Source organism: Lontra canadensis, unplaced genomic scaffold (genome assembly GCF_010015895.1).
Source record: "Lontra canadensis isolate GAN:19392208 unplaced genomic scaffold, GSC_riverotter_1.0 scaffold43, whole genome shotgun sequence".
Classification (NCBI taxonomy): domain Eukaryota; kingdom Metazoa; phylum Chordata; class Mammalia; order Carnivora; family Mustelidae; genus Lontra; species Lontra canadensis.
Window position 1 is genome coordinate 13,752,435 of NW_022631037.1, and position 15,421 is coordinate 13,767,855.

The 15,421-nt window shown below is 55.9% G+C and overlaps 2 protein-coding genes across 2 annotated transcripts; one reads left to right on the forward strand and one right to left on the reverse strand.

Moving 5' to 3' along the window:
• Window positions 1–335: 335 nt before the first annotated feature.
• MIEN1 (migration and invasion enhancer 1) lies at window positions 336–1,664 on the reverse strand. The gene is made up of 4 exons (XM_032871513.1): window positions 1,523–1,664; window positions 1,323–1,420; window positions 878–954; window positions 336–798 (listed from the first exon to the last, which is right to left on the reverse strand). The coding sequence occupies exons 1-4, from the start codon at window positions 1,609–1,611 to the stop codon at window positions 715–717; spliced, it is 348 nt and encodes a 115-aa protein (XP_032727404.1). The 5' UTR covers window positions 1,612–1,664; the 3' UTR covers window positions 336–714.
• A 5,579-nt stretch (window positions 1,665–7,243) lies between these two features.
• On the forward strand, window positions 7,244–15,398 carry GRB7 (growth factor receptor bound protein 7). The gene is made up of 15 exons (XM_032871514.1): window positions 7,244–7,331; window positions 11,185–11,338; window positions 11,461–11,614; window positions 11,797–11,953; window positions 12,066–12,187; window positions 12,279–12,356; window positions 12,666–12,803; window positions 13,318–13,428; window positions 13,611–13,709; window positions 13,954–14,034; window positions 14,137–14,253; window positions 14,613–14,667; window positions 14,797–14,884; window positions 14,990–15,083; window positions 15,231–15,398. Exons 2-15 carry the CDS (start codon window positions 11,190–11,192, stop codon window positions 15,375–15,377), a joined length of 1,590 nt encoding a protein of 529 aa, XP_032727405.1. The 5' UTR covers window positions 7,244–7,331; window positions 11,185–11,189; the 3' UTR covers window positions 15,378–15,398.
• Window positions 15,399–15,421: the final 23 nt, after the last annotated feature.

Genomic DNA, 15,421 nt, shown 5'->3' on the forward strand with positions numbered 1-15,421 from the left:
TTTCCTGGGTTTTGGGTTGGGGGGATGGAATCTTCAAGTTGGGATTTTAATCTGAGAGCCCTTTAACAACCAGATCATTCTGGTTTAGAAATAATGAATTCCTAAGGCCATGCACCGGAATGGGGGTTATTTCCTCCCCTTGGGGGGGGTGGGGAGAGGCAATGTGTACTGTGTGACTCGTTTTCCTTGCCTTGGCTATGAGTGAGGAAATCATTGAACTAGAAGTAACTGTCCCAAAAAAGCCCACCCACTCAGCAGAGCCACCCTGGTGGTATAAAGGCTGGGCAGGCCTCTATGCTACCAAACCCCCCCAAACATAAACACACACACTAGTCTGGTACAGGTGTTTGCAGTGCCACTTTATTGCCAATAGCTGACATTGCCCAGGGCTAGTGGAAGGTAGAGTTAGAACTGTGGTGGCATTTGACCGGTACAGCTGAGCTGGAGTGGGGAGCAGACTTGAGCACTGATCCTGGGAAGGGGGGTATAAGGCGGCTGTAGAAATGTCCATGGAGAAGGTCTCTCTCCCATCCGCAAGACCACCACAGCTTCTATTCCCTCTTGGTATCCAAAGGGACAAAGTGGAGGCCAGAGTCTTTTAGCTTACCAGGACCCAGATGAGGGAAAAGAGGCAGTGGGGAGCCCTCAGCAGGACCAGACAGAAGACCATGGCTTGGGTCCCAAAACTGAGCAGGAACCCACAACCAAGTGTAGTTACAGGATGACGCACGGAGGACGGCTGTTGGTGATCTTTTCTAGGGGTTCTCCGTTACTGGCTCTTCGGATGGCCTCAATGAGCTAGAGGGCAGAGGTGGAATGGAATGATCCATTGCAGGGGAAGGGTGAACCGGGGCCTCCTGACATTGTAAATACTCACATCTTTCTCATAAGGGAAGCCCCCATTTTCCAGCTTGGAGAACACCAGCTGTCCATTGATTTCGATCTCAAAGGCACCTGGTATTAAATAAAAGAATGAACTGTATGCTGACAACAGGCATGTAAGGAGAGGCTCTCCCACCCCGACTCAAGCCAAAGGAACCCCAGGGAGGAGTTACCTGTGTGTCCTCTGAACTCTGGGTTCATAATTCAAAGAAGGGCTCCCTCCCCTCCAACCCTACACTTCTGCAGTCTCACCCCGTTTTTCCCTACAGGCTTCATCTGTGTCCCCCGCCCTCACCTTTGGAAGGGGCCTCGAGTTGGTTGGACGTTTTACTCTGTGCCAGACACTGCTGGACACTATATAAAACAGCCAGTTCCAGGGCTAGAAAGTGGGAGAGTAGAGATTTAGAACACTGACTCAGCAGGTGTTCTGCGGGCCTCACCTGTGCCCCCCAAGCGCGACTCGATCTCAATGCCAGGATACTGCTCCTTCACGGCACTCGCCAGCTCCAGGTAGGTCGCCTCAAAACCGCAGGGTTCACTAGGGACAAGATGCTTGGGCTCTGCCCGGGTTTCGGAAGAGGGGCCTCCCGTGGACCCACCCCCGTTCGGTCCGGACACCCCACGGGCTGGAAACGCTCACCAGTACTCCACCACGATGCGTACCCCACTACCCGGTTCAATTTCCCCGGGAGGGGGCGCTTCAGACGTCGGCCCCGGCTCCCCGCTCATTGCTCCCGACTGCTTCAGCCGCTGCTTCCGGGTGTGACGCGACGCCGCGAGCACGTGACGGGGCGGGGCCAGTGGGCGGAGCGGGCCGCGCGTTACGTCCGGGCGCCCCCTGCAGGCCGCGATTGCTGCTGCGTTTTGACCCTATCCCCAGTTTGAGGGCTGTGGGGTGGATGGACTGGTCCTGACCACCTTGCCCGGCCCGGGTTCTCAGAGCGCTGGACTTGCCCGGCATCTCGTGTCCGTTGGACGTCACGGCTTCATATAATCTCATGAAATATCTTAGTGCTTTCCAGTTTACAAAAGGAAGCGAAAGTGATGGGGCAAGTGGATCCAGGGCTTGGGGTTGGCTGATGTTATGGGATGGTTGCTGTTTCTTGCTAACATACTGATGGCGTTTTAAACCACCCCATAGTTCAACACTCGGGTGCTTCAGACTCAACCTCCAAAGCTGTAGGCACAGTCGGGGACAGTGACTGCTTCTCCCCTGCAGTCTGGAAGCTAAGGCTTTGGGGCTCCCACTCCTTAGGCTCTGCACTCCCGTCACACCTGCCCGGTTCCTGCACCTCCCCCATCTCATCCTGGCCTGGGCTGGCATTTTTCTCTTTTGGAACTCTGAAAATGGAGGCTGTCTTGCTGCCTTTTTTCTCCCAGGAGTCCCTGGGATATACCATAATATCCTAACAGGTCACCTACATTATTACCATCCCTTCAAATCATGAATTTTGGGGGGCTCCTGGGTGGCGCAGTCATTTCAGCTACCAACTCTTGCTTTCCTCTCAGGTTGTGATCTCAGGGCCCTGATCTCAGGGTCTTGAGATCAAGCGCCGTGGCAGGACCCGTGCTCTGCGAGGAGTCTGCTTAAGACTCTCTCTCTGCCCCTCCTCACCTAAAATAAATAAATAAATTTTTTTAAAAATGCAATTTAAAAAAAAATTCAGTGATTTCCAGAGTTGTGCCACCATCACTACAGTCAGTTCCGGAACCTTTCCATCAGTCTAGAAAGGTCCCTCCTGCTTGTTTGCAGTCCAGCGTCCAGCTCCAACCCTAGGCAACCATTGGTCTGCTTTCTGTCCATAAATTTGCCTTTTCTGGACATTTTATGTAAATGCTATAATATGTGGTCTTTCGCTTCTGGCTTTTTTCATTCATTCTAAACCTTTTGAGGTTCATCCACGCTGTAGCAATGGGGCTGTTTGCTCTCTTTGGTTGCTGAACAGTATCCCATTGTACAGATATACCATCTTTTTTGCTGATCTATTCGATACCAGCTGATGGTCATTTGTGTTTCCAGTACTTAGCTATTTCGGATAATGCTGCTATGAACGTTCATGTAAGTGTCTTTGTATGTTATGTGTGTTGTCATTTCTCTAGGAGTAGAATTGCTAGGTTGCATGGTAAGTTTATGTTTAACTTTTTGAGAAACGGCCAAACTGTTATTCCAAAATGTCTGTACCATTTTACATTCTCACCAGCAATATATGAGGATTTGTTTACCCATATCCCTGTCAACACTTATTGTCTGTCTCTGATTATAGCTATCTTGGTGGGTGTGAGGTGGTATATCATTGTGGTTTTAATTTGCATTTCTCTAATGACTAATGATGTTGAGCATATTTTCGTATGCTTATTAGCCATCCATGGCTCTCATTTAGAAAAACATCTATTCAAATCTTTTGCCCATTTTTAAACATTTTTTTTAAAACATTTTCTTTATTAGGTGCTTGGGTGGCTCTATTGGTTAAGCAACGGCCTTCGGTTCAGGTCATGATCCTGGAGTCCTGGGATGGAGTCCTGCATCGGGCTCCCTGCTCAGCAGGAAGTCTGCTTATCCCTCTGACCCTGCCCCTTCTCATGCTCTTTCTCTCTCTCTCTCATTCTCTCTCTTTCAAATAAATAAGTAAAATCTTTAAAAAAAATTTTTCTTTATTTATTTGAGAGAGTGAGAGAGAGCATGAGAGTGGAGAAGCAGACTTCCCATGGAGCTCGATCCAGGGATTCCGGGATCATGATGTGAGCTGAAGGCAGTCACTTAATCAACTGAGCCACCCAGGCGCCCTCTTTTGCCATTTTTAAAAAGATTTTTATTTATTTATTTGAGAAAGAGAGTGCGTAGGAGAGAGAGGGAGAGATCACCAGCAGGGGGGATGTGCAGATGGAGAAGCAGACTCCACGCTGAGTGGGGAGCCCCATACAGAACTCGATCCCAGAACCCCAGGATCATGACCTGAGCGGAAGTCAGACATTTAACCAACTGAGCCACCCAGGCATCCCAACAAGTTTTTTTTTTTTTTTAATAGTGATGTCTACTGAAGTGCAAAAAACTTAAATTTTGATGACGTCCAATTTGCTGATTTTTTTTTTGTCAGTTGTGCTTTTGCTGTTGTATCTAAGATCACTGCCTAACTTAAGGTCAAGAAGGTTTTTTTCCCATAGTTTCTTCAGACATTTTATTTTTGCTCTTACATTTAAGTCTATGATCTATCTTGAGTTAATCTTTGTAGATTGTGAGGTAAGGATCTAAGCTCATCTTCTGGCAGGTGGAGAGCTGATTGTCCCAGAACTATTTATTGAAAAGACTAATCTGGGGTGACTGGGTGGCTCAGTTGTTGGGCATCTGCCTTCGGCTCAGGTGATGACCCTGGGGTCCTGGGATTCGAGTCCCGCATGGGGTTCCCTGCTCAGCGGGTTGTCTGCTTTTCTCTCTAACCCTCCCCCCCGCTTATGATCTTTCTCTCTCATGCTCTCTCACTCTCTCTCAAAAAAAAATAAATAAAATCTTTTTAAAAGTTCAAATATAACTTATACATAAAATTTGTCCTCTTGAGTGTACTTTTCTGTGAGTCCTAATGGAACTGTGTACCTACCACCATGACCAAGATATAGAACAGCTCCATTACCTCCTCACAAGTCCCCTTCCCTTTGCTGTCAACCCGTCTCCCTCCTCCCTGACCCCAAATCTCTCTTCTGTCCTTATAGTCCCACCCCCTCCCAAAAGCCATATAAATAGAATCCTACAGCACTCAGCCTTCTGAGTCCGGCTTCCCTCTCTAACCCCATCCTTCAACATCCAGCGTGATCTTTTCAAAATATAAATCTGCCTGCCTTTCTGTGCCTGAAGAGCCACTGCAGGGTCTGGCCTCGACCCATAGTTCCTGACTGTCTGGACAGACAGGATGGATGGCTCTTAAACCTGGTTTAACCACCTGAGGGCTTGTCAATACCACACATTCCTGGGTCTTGGCCCTGGAGACTGAGATTCAGTAGATGGGGAGGGGCCCAGGGATCTGTTTTTTACACAAGCCTAAGGAGATGTGGAGGCAGGTGGTCCCCGGCCACACTTTGAGAAACACAGCTGAGTCCAAAGCACTTGCCTTTCTCCTCACCAGCCCGAGCTTAGCTGTGTGGCCTCCTCTCTTTCCTTCTCAACCCCACTGTGCCTTTTCATGCCATGTCCCCTCCCGATAAGGGCTTTGGCACTTGTTTCCTCATCGTGAATGGAACACCCCTCATTCCACCCACCCTTCTCCCTGCTCCAGTTTCCCCTCTGCTCACTTGTCACTTCCACAGACAAGGTTCCCCAACTCATCGGGTGAGTCATTCTCCCAGCATACTGGTCACCTGTCATTTCTTATTTGTGTGTCTTTTTTTTTTTTTTTAGAGAGGGGGAGGGGCAGGAGAGGGAGAATGAGACAATCTTTTTTTTTTTTTTTTTGAAGATTTTATTTATTTATTTGACAGAGAGAGACACAGTGAGAGAGGGAGAACAAGATTCCCTTGGAGCGGGGAGCCCAACATGGGGCTTGATCCCAGGACCCTGGGACCTTGACCCAAGCTGAAGGCAGACGCTTATCAACTGAGCCACCCAGGCGTCCCAAGAACGAGAGGATCTTAAGCAGGCTCCACACCCAGCATGGAGCCCAACACAGGGCTCGATCTCACAACTCTTGAGATCATGACCTGAGTCGGTCACATAACTGACTGAATCACCCAGGAGCCCCTTATGGGATTTTTCTATTAACATCAGTCTCCCCAACTGGGCTGCACGAGGATAAGGCCAGGGTCTGTTTTTGCTGCTCCCTGCTTTTTCCCCAGTACCATGCATGGGGTTTGCCTATAGTAGGTACTTAACAAATATTACTGAATGAAGGAAGGAATCTTTGAGTGAGTTGTCTACTGTGCTTTGCACAAGCTGCTGCTCCAAGGCCCAGGTGACCTCGCCCCCTCCCCCACTTCTTTGCTTAGTCCACTCATACTGGTTTTTCTAGGAAAACCCCATTTGGGGAAAGTTGAGGCTCGAGCCACTCCTTGATGGTACCTCAGGGCAGACTGCTTATCACTCTAAGGACTGTTTGTTTACCCAACTGTCACCCACTTGAGGCTGGGAGGTGGCTACTGCCTTTGATCTGCGCCCTTCCAGGCCCTCTCCCTGACCCTTCTGTTTGCCTAATGCTGGAGGAGAGAGCTAAAGTGATCGCTCAAAGGGGAGTCCCCTGGCACCTGGCCAGAGCTTTCCCTAGATCATTCCTCCTACCATGAGACCCTGTATAACCCCTTGGATTTCAGAAGAAGCTGAGACCCTGGACTTTGCAAAGAAGGGAGAACTTCGGGGCGCCTGGGTGGTTCAGTTGTTAAGCGTGTGTCTTCGGCTAGGGTCGTGGACCCAGGGTCCTGGGATCGGGCCCCACATCAGGCTCTCTGCTTGGCGGGAAGCCTGCTTTTCCCTCTCCCACTCCCCCTGCTTGTGTTCACTCTCTCGCTGTGTTTCTGTCAAAAAAAAAAAAAAAAAAAAAAAAGTCAAGAAGGGAGAACATCTCCCTGGGTGCCTCTGAGGGCCAGGGTGCAGGCTGGGTAGCCAGACTGTGTTTGGAGGTCAAGGAGCAGCCCCTGTTCCTGGACACCCTTCTGGTAGGCTTCCCTCTTTGGCTGAGTGCTCTTTGCCCCCATCAGGTGGGACCCAGAGGCCCAGACAGGCCCTCTGGCTTGGCCAATGAGCAGACCTGATTTGGTGAGGAGTATGGGGAAGGGCCCCCAGTCCCTCCCTCCCACATCACGAGGACTCTGGATCTTCACTCTGAGGCTGCTCAGCTCCACCGTCTTCCCCGCCTCTCCCCGGGCACCTGCCGCCGCCGGGCTAAGAAGGGCAAAAACAATCCCGGCCAGCCAGCGTGTAGTGTCAGGGAGTCCCGCCCCTCCTCCTCTGGTTCCTCCTCCCGTGATTCTTCCCCAGGCCCCGCCCCCACCTGCCCAAGATAATTTTAGTTTCCTTGGGCCAGGAGCTTGGACACACAGGGCTCTCCCTCCCCCCAACCCTCATTCTACGTCCAAAGTCGGGACACCCTCCTGCCACCTGTAAAGAAGAAGGAGTGGATTTGAAATCAAGTCCAGGTGTCTGGGGTCCCAAGACAGAACCGGACTTTGTACCCGGTGTCCTGCCACTTCTGCTGGGGCCCTCCAGGTAAGGTGACCAAAATCGGTCCCAGCCGACAACCTGCTCCCACCCCCGGCCGCCCCAGCGCCCCAGGCTGTGCCCGTGTCAGGGCCAGGAGCTGGCAGGTTGCCCAGGTGGGCGGTTGGCGGCTGCCTGACTCCCCCCTCCTTCCCCCCCCACCCATGATGTCAGGCCAAGGGCGGGGGCAGGAGGGGGACAGGTAGTTAAGGGCCTGGCGTCTCCCTCCCTAAACCTGTGGCCCCAGCCAAGTGTTCCGACGCCCAGGGTCCAGGTAAGGACCCAGGGGGCACTTCGTCTTGAGGGTGGGAGCAGCAGCAGGTCCGGGGTCAATGTTTAAAGATTCAGCCTCCTGCTGTGTTGTTCTGGCCACCTCGCTTTCTTTTTCTCCAATCGCCCATATCCCGCCCCTTCCTCACCATCTGCCCTCAGTCTTTCCCTATTCTCATTTCCTGTCTTCCTTATTCCTTCCTTTCCTCCCTGTAGCCCGCCTCCGTCCTGCGCCCGGACAAAGCAGCTGATGGGGATGGGGAAGAAAGATCTCCGATCCTCTCCTCGGGGAGACGCAGCTTTCCCGCTGAAACTAGTCCCTCCCCACCTTCCCAGAAAAAGAGCTAGGAGGGGGCCTGAGCACCCAGGGCTGCCTAGAGGCATTCCTGACTCAGCCTGAGGTTACCCGTTTGAGGTTTTCCCAAGACTCTACCAAAGACTGACGTCTCCGCGCAAGGGCGGGGGGCACCCTCCAATTTGGAGGGCAGCCGAGGAGAGGGATCTCCTAAATTGTTAGAGCTCGGTCTCGGGATTGTTTGCCTGCTCAGAATACAGGGCCCTGCCCTAGGAAGGGGAGGTGGGGGCGGGGCAGGCCCCGGGGTCCTTCCTGGCGTCGGAATGAAGGCTGCAAGGCTAGAGGTCTGGATGCTGGGGGTCTGCGGCGGAGCGGGGACTAGGGAAAGTGTGTGTGTGCGTGTTTGGGGGCAGGGGGCAGTGTTAGGAGAAAGACCCGAGTCTGGATCTCCCTGATACCGCGGGGATGGAGAATGCACCTGTCCGCCCTTGGAAGGCCTCCCAACCCTACTGCCCCTCAAGAATGGCCCCTCTTCGTCGGCCTGTCCTAGACTGCTCTCCCCTCTCCGCCCCCTCCCCTCTCCGATCGTGCTGGGGGAGCCCTCCAAGAAGGCAAGCAGTCTGTAATGATTAACTCCACAGACACAATCTAGCATTCTTCCCAAATTAAACTTTAAGAAAGCCTACCCCCCCCCGCCCCCCCGCCTTTCCCATTGGGCGTTTTTTTCCAGAGTTAGGGAGTGGGCGGGGCCTCAGCGTCCTGGGCCCTCCTCCCAACTCCGGGTCATCTAGGGGTTTCCCGCCTCCTTACCTGGGCCCTGCAAGCTCACAACTCCCGCAAGGTTGGACCTTCCAACCACCCCCCCCCCGCCCCCATAAATTCCGATGGGGGCGGGCGGACGTGGAGTGCTGGGCTGGACCGGGGCCTTCCCGCCACCTGCTGGTCCCCCGCCTAGGCCTCAGCCCTGCCAGCCCCTCCCCTGGCTAGCGACGGAGGTGGCCTTGTTTTCCAAGGGCCCTTAATACTGGGCCCTGCCACCCGCCCTTGGGGCCAGCCAGGTGGGGCGAGATTCAGGAAGTAAACAAGGAGGCAGGAGGCTGGGAGGGCGGGAAAGAGGGTGGGGCTGGAGCCGCGGGGCAGGAGAGGCGGTTGGGGAAGCCTGGACTTGGAGTCCTAGTGTTGAGGGGACTGAGATCTTGGGGGTCGGTTCCTTCCACAGAAGCTTTCCTAGGGGCCCCGTTTGAAAGGGTCAGGACTCTTGGGAGAGTGTTCCCCGGGCCCCAGAGCTAGGACCCGGTTCTCCTCCCATCCCATCTGTTTGGTTCTAAATGCCCCACTCTTCTCTTGCCTTAGAAGGGTCTGGAAGGCAAGGTGGGATCAAAAGGCCAAACCCAAGTCTTCACTGGTCCTCCAGACCTCTGAGGCCAGATTCTAATCTGATTCTGATTTAAATCTCCCATTTCTTTGCCCAAACACTGCCCTGATTCCTTTTCCCTCTGGGATGGAGTAGGACCCCACTTTTGTTCTCTGGGTGTCCCGTGTCGTGTCGTCGTGTCCCCCCCCCCCCCCCCCGTCTCCCTGGAGTGAAGTCACCAGGGTTGGTGACCCCAGGGTAGAGGGGATGGGAGCTGGGACATTGTGCCTTGTTGATGTGCTGGAGACTTGATGTTTGCTGCTGGGTGTGTCTTGCATTTCCCGCCCCCCCTCCCCTGCAGGACCCTGAGCCCCCTGAGCCCCCTAAGCCCCCTCCCTGCCTTACCCTCCTGGCCTTTTTCTCATCTGTCTGTGTCTTTCTCTTGGGTGTCTTGCTACTTCTGCTCTGGTAGTACCCCTCTGGCTGGGACATCCCAGAGAGTGTATTGGGAGGACCTCACCCCCCCCACAGTTGACGTAGATGAGTCCTCTGGGCCCACTGTGGCCTGGGTGGTAGGAGTGGGCGGCAGCAGAATGAAAGCCTGGTAGGCCCCAGACAGGATAGGGAGCACTACATGGTTTTTTTGGGTGAGTGAGGGCATCACTGGGAGGTTGGCTCTGCTCCAGCTGGGCCTTTGAAGCCAGGCCAGGCCTTTTTTCTCCCCTTGGGTGAGGGGGGCTCCCGGACTGAGAGGTGACTAGGTGACTATGGGACCTGGAAAGGCAGATTGCAGGTCCCACCTGGACTGGAGGTGGGCCAGGGGTGGGGAGGCAAAAATGATGTCAGAGGAGCTGCAGGGCCCACCATCCTCCTTCTCCTCCCCTCGCCCATCCCTGCCTTGTGCCACCTCTCTCCCCTCCCCCCTGTTCTTCCCAGCCTGGTTGGTTGGGGGTGGGAGGGGAGAGAGGTGGGTAGAGAGGCAGGGCTGTTTGTGTTTCTCCTAAGTCAGGAAGTCATGCAGATGAGTCAAAGTTGAATAGAGAGCCCCAGGCAGTGGTGTCCCGCCCCACCCTGACTCACCTGTCCCCCAAATCCCCTCACTTAATGGTCAGGGGCCTGCCCCATCCTGGAGGGTCAGTGCCAGGTGCTGCAGGCAGCCTAACAGCACTGGCCTAGGTCTCCAGTTCTCCCAGGTCCTCCGAGGTTCCAGCCAGGGGGAGGGGTCCTGCTTCCTGTGGAGGAGGGGCCTGTGCTGCCTCTGTCCCCAGTGGGCATCTTTGTCCCAGCTCTCCTGTCCTTACTTGTTGTAGGTGCCTATGCAGTACCTGTGGGCGATAGGATGTGGGTAGGACCCTGGCCCTGCCTAGGGGTGCTGGGTGGCTCCAGACTAGTGGGTGGATAAGACAGGTGCATGGAATTGGCACAGAGGCCACAGCACAGTACAGAGCAGGAGCCCTTCCGTCTGGAAGTGGAAAATCCAGGAAGGCTGCTTGGAGGAGGTGGCCTGGGCATTGGGGCTTTAAGAAAACTGGGCAGGAGGAATCTGGAGAGGGTAACCAAAGTTTGGGGGCTGCTTGGGGATGGCCTCCCCCCCAGGCTAGTCCTGTCCTTCTCCCTGCAGCTGAGCCTGCCTCTTGCCCTCCTGGTTCCTGTCTTTCCCACCTCCTTCTCCCCTTCTGCGCATCACTCAGCACTTGGGCAGGCGTTGCCACAACAGGCTCTGGCAACTAGGTCTGGCAACGAAGCACTGGAAAAACCTGGGGCAGAGCCCAGAGGAGTGAATGCCCCATGCTTAGGGCATGCTCGGAGACTGAGAGTCACACAGTCTGTGGCACACGGAGTCTGTTGCCGCTGCTGGGCTTGTGGTGGGGGGACCCTCTTAGCTCTACCCCTGGGCAACGTGGCGCTGACCGAAGAGCACTGGACTTGGAGTCCAAACACTGAGTTCCACTCCCTGACTCACCTGTGACCGGGGCAAGAATGCTTCCTTCTCAGGAACTTGGTGTCCCCTTTTGCAAACGGGCTCACACTACCCTTCCCCAAAAGCTCCAGGAAAACTCCAGTTAGAGGGGGAGCGATAAGGTGCTGTGTCAGCTCCGAGGGGCACCCTGGCAGCTATGTGATGTCAGGACATCTGGGTCCTCTTGGTCCCTCTCTATGGGACAAGGGCACAAGAGCGGCTGCTTTCAGCCCCCTCTTCTCCCTCAGATGTTATGGAGCTGGGTCTGTCTCCACCTCAGCTCAGCAGCTCCCCAGAAGACCTGTACCTGGCCCCTGGGACCCCTCCTGGGACTCCCCCGCCTCCCGATGCCCCTCTTCCTGGGGAGGTGAAGAGGTCCCAGCCTCTGCCCATTCCGACCAGGTACAATGGGTGGATGAAGCTGAGGAGGGGCTGGTGGTGGTCGGGGTTGGGGGGGGTTCAGTGCTGGGTAAGGCAGAAGCTTGCAGTCCGCAAATTCTCCTCCCCCCTTTCTTGGGCCCCAGGAATCTTCTTCGAGAGGAGGAGCTGCGGGCGACCTCTCTGCCCTCCATCCCCAACCCCTTCCCTGAGCTCTGCAGTCCTCCTTCACAGACCCCCATTCTTGGAGGGTCCTCCAGTGCCAGGGGGCTGCCCCCTCGAGACGCCAGCTGCCCCCATGTGAGTTGTCTTGGGAGAGAGAAGGCAGGGATATGGGGGTGCTGTGGGACTGGGGTGGATACGGTGCCGCTCCCATAGAGGTGGGCGGATTTGGTCAGGGGTCCCTGTGGGTACAGCAGGCAGGGGAAGGGAAGGAACCACCCTCGCCCTTCCTCGAGTTGTTGGCGATTCCTGGGTTGCAGGTAGTAAAGGTGTACAGCGAGGATGGGGCCTGCCGGTCTGTGGAGGTGGCGGCGGGCGCTACAGCCCGCTATGTCTGTGAGATGCTGGTGCAGCGAGCTCGTGCCCTGAGTGATGAAAACTGGGGGCTGGTGGAGTGCCACCCCCACCTAGCACTGGGTGAGCTGGGGTGCCAGGGGCTGTCTGGACAGGGAGGCGATGCTTCGCACCTTGGGCTAGGCAGGTGCCCGTCTGGTCTCCGCCAACCCCTGCCGTTTGCCCTTGACCCCAGAGCGGGGCTTGGAGGACCACGAGTCCGTGGTGGAAGTGCAGGCTGCCTGGCCCATTGGTGGAGACAGCCGCTTTGTTTTCCGGAAGAACTTCGCCAAGTATGAACTGTTCAAGAGCTCTCCAGTGAGTGTGTGGGAAGGGGCTCTGGGCACTGGGACACCCCGATCCCCACCCTGGTTCCTTGACCCCTGACTCCTGACTGCTTTCCCCCCAGCACACCCTGTTCCCAGAAAAGATGGTCTCCAGCTGTGTGGACGCACACACAGGCATATCCCACGAAGACCTCATCCAGGTAAAGGGACACCCCCATCCCGTGGCATACTTATGATTGATTGCCCAGGACCCCCTATTGGTTTTTTGGCCCTTAAGCATTTTGCCTCCCCTCTGTGTGGTGGAGAGTCTAGCGCAGTGCTCAGTGACTGGACAAGTCACTTTTCCTGGCTGACTGTCAGTTTCTTTGTCTGTGAAATGGGACAATAAATGTATGCTGTACGGCTTCTCTCCTGAAGGCCTGTGCGTGTGTGTGCGTGTGCGTGTGCGTATGTGTGTCCCTCTTGGCCTTTCACCCTCTCACCCTCTTCCTGCTCTCTTCCGGCCCCAGAACTTCCTGAATGCAGGCAGCTTCCCAGAGATCCAGGGCTTCCTGCAGCTCCGGGGATCAGGACGGAAGCTTTGGAAACGCTTCTTCTGCTTCCTGCGCCGGTCTGGCCTCTACTACTCCACCAAGGGCACCTCCAAGGTGAAGTCTTTTTTTTTTTTTAAAAGATTTTATTTATTTATTTGACAGACAGAGCTCACAAGTAGGCAGAGAGGCAGGCAGAGAGGGAGGGAAGCAGGCTCCCTGCTGAGCAGAGAGCGGATGTGGGGATTATGCCCTGAGCTGAAGGCAGAGGCTTTAACCCACTGAGCCACCCAAGCGCCCCTCCAAGGTGAAGTCTTGAGGGTTGACAGCCTCAGCCCCTGGGGTCAGCCCCGGAGCTGTCTCTTCCCTTCCTGGAACGCCTAGATCTTTCTCCCCCTGTGCCCCGAGACCCTCCGCTGCTCCTCTTTCCCTCCTGGCTCACCTACCCCAGGAGGTAGTAGTGGGAAAGGCAGGTGAAGACTGAGTTTGAATCCTGGCTCTCCTTCTGTTTGCTGTGTGACCTGGGGCACTTCTCTGCCCCTCTCAGAAATCTCCCCAGCTGGTTTACGGGGACAGCAGTTAGGGGGACAGGGGCTGCCTGTAACAGGTCCCTCCTACCCATGCTGCCTAGGATCCGAGGCACCTGCAGTATATAGCAGATGTGAATGAGTCCAACGTGTATGTGGTGACCCAGGGCCGCAAGCTCTATGGGATGCCCACCGACTTTGGCTTCTGTATCAAGGTAAAGACTCGGCTGGGCCTTGGAGGGAATGGGAGCGGCTCAGGCCCCAGGATCCCACCTAGGGCTTTTGAACTCCATCTGGGACACCCAGACGCCTCTCCCTGTACCCTGCCCTGCCCCTCCGAGACAGACATCTGGTCCTAATGGCAGATATGGGACCCGCTGGTTTCCCCTTCCTACAGCCCAACAAGCTTCGAAATGGCCACAAGGGGCTTCGGGTCTTCTGCAGTGAGGATGAGCAGAGCCGTGGCTGCTGGTTAGCAGCTTTCCGCCTCTTCAAGGTGGGCCTCACCCTCCAGATCCCTTTTGCACGAGTAGCTCTGCCCTCAGGAACAAGGGAGTGCTGTAGCCTTGCTCTCTCACTATGCCCGGGCCAAGGCTGAGTCCTGGCTCTGGCCTCAGAAAGCTCCTTATCCACGGCAGAGATAGTCTTGCTCTTGGGGCATTCTGGTGTCAGGGGGGTTTCACAGCCCCGTCCCCAGCACCTGCTTGACCTCAGGCTCTCTTTCTCCCTCTGCCCCAAAGTATGGGGCACAGCTGTATAAGAATTACCAGCAGGCCCAGTCCCGCCACCTGCGCCCGTCCTGTATGGGTTCTCCACCTTTGGTGAGTGTGCACGGGGGCATTAGCTGGGCCTGGACACCCAGGCCCCATCCTGGGGAAACATGGGCGCTCTTCTGACTCCTCCACATCCTGTCCCATCTACAGAGGAGTGTCTCTGATAACACCCTGGTGGCCATGGACTTCTCTGGCCATGCTGGGCGTGTCATCGAGAACCCCCGGGAAGCTCTGAGTGCAGCCCTGGAGGAGGCCCAGGCCTGGAGGGTGAGGGGCCCACAGCCATCTGCATGTTTGTCCTGGGGACCGTGTGTGTGTGTAAGAAGGGGGAGGGGCAGAGGAAGCAGGAGAGAGAGAGACTCTTAAGCAAGCTCTATAGTCAGCATGGAGCCCAACTCGGGGCTTGATCTCACCACCCTGAGATCAATGACCTGAGCCGAAATCAAGAGTTGGATGCTGAACTGGCTGAGCCACCCAGGTGCCCCCCTCCTTGTGGGTTTCCGTGGCATGGGAGGAAGAAGGGCGTAAGGGAGGTCCCCAGGTGCGGAAAGGAGCTCTGTATTCTCGAGGTGCTGGGTCATACCCCAGTCACGCCCTGATCCCCTATGTCCCCCACTGCTCTACAGAAGAACCACCGTCTCAGCCTGCCCACCCCAGGCTCGGGCACGAGCCTCAGTGCAGGTGGGTGAGCACCCAGTGTCCTCAGGGGCGGGGGCTGCCATGGCTTCTTTGAGCATTCCTGGTGGGGGTGGCTAGGGTGGGGGGGTCTCCTCTCCAAAGTGACTGCCCTTCTGCGTTCCCCAACTCCAGCCATCCACCGCACCCAGCCCTGGTTTCACGGACGCATTTCCCGAGAGGAGAGCCAGCGGCTTATCGGGCAGCAGGGCCTGGTAGACGGGTAAGGGGCAGGGCTGAGCAGGAAAACAGACCCAGGGATAGGAGGGACCCTGTGTCGGGGTGGCAGCTCTGGGTCTTCAGGTGACATTGCCCTGTCTCCTGGCAGCCTGTTCCTGGTCCGAGAGAGTCAGCGGAACCCACAGGGCTTTGTCCTCTCCTTGTGCCACCTGCAAAAGGTCAAACATTATCTTATCCTCCCGGTGAGTCATCCCCGTCCTCCTCCTCAAGCCCCTGGAGCAGCTCCCCAGCTCCTCCCCCCGCCCCCACCGTGTGTCTGGGGTCTCTCGGGGAGATGCCTGCGCCCCCGCACCTCCCCCGACCTGCTGTCCCCTCTGGCTGTCCCCCAGAGCGAGGAGGAGGGCCGCCTCTACTTCAGCATGGACGACGGCCAGACTCGCTTCACCGACCTGCTGCAGCTCGTGGAGTTCCACCAGCTGAACCGCGGCATCCTGCCCTGCGTGCTCCGCCACTGCTGCACCCGTGTGGCGCTGTGACCCGCCTCTGGCCGCCCGGGCGCGTGTGGAGCAGACTCCAGGGC

Excerpts from the sequence above, each read along its gene's own strand:
- MIEN1 (XM_032871513.1), bottom strand. The coding sequence starts at position 1,611 with ATGAGCGGGGAGCCGGGGCCGACGTCTGAAGCGCCCCCTCCCGGGGAA. Across the intron at positions 955-1,322 it reads GTCGCGCTTGGGGGGCACAG|GTGCCTTTGAGATCGAAATC; the intron begins GTGAGGCCCGCA and ends ATTTAATACCAG. Across the intron at positions 799-877 it reads GCTTCCCTTATGAGAAAGAT|CTCATTGAGGCCATCCGAAG; the intron begins GTGAGTATTTAC and ends TCTGCCCTCTAG.
- GRB7 (XM_032871514.1), top strand. The coding sequence starts at position 11,190 with ATGGAGCTGGGTCTGTCTCCACCTCAGCTCAGCAGCTCCCCAGAAGAC. Across the intron at positions 11,339-11,460 it reads CCTCTGCCCATTCCGACCAG|GAATCTTCTTCGAGAGGAGG; the intron begins GTACAATGGGTG and ends CTTGGGCCCCAG. Across the intron at positions 12,188-12,278 it reads AACTGTTCAAGAGCTCTCCA|CACACCCTGTTCCCAGAAAA; the intron begins GTGAGTGTGTGG and ends CTTTCCCCCCAG.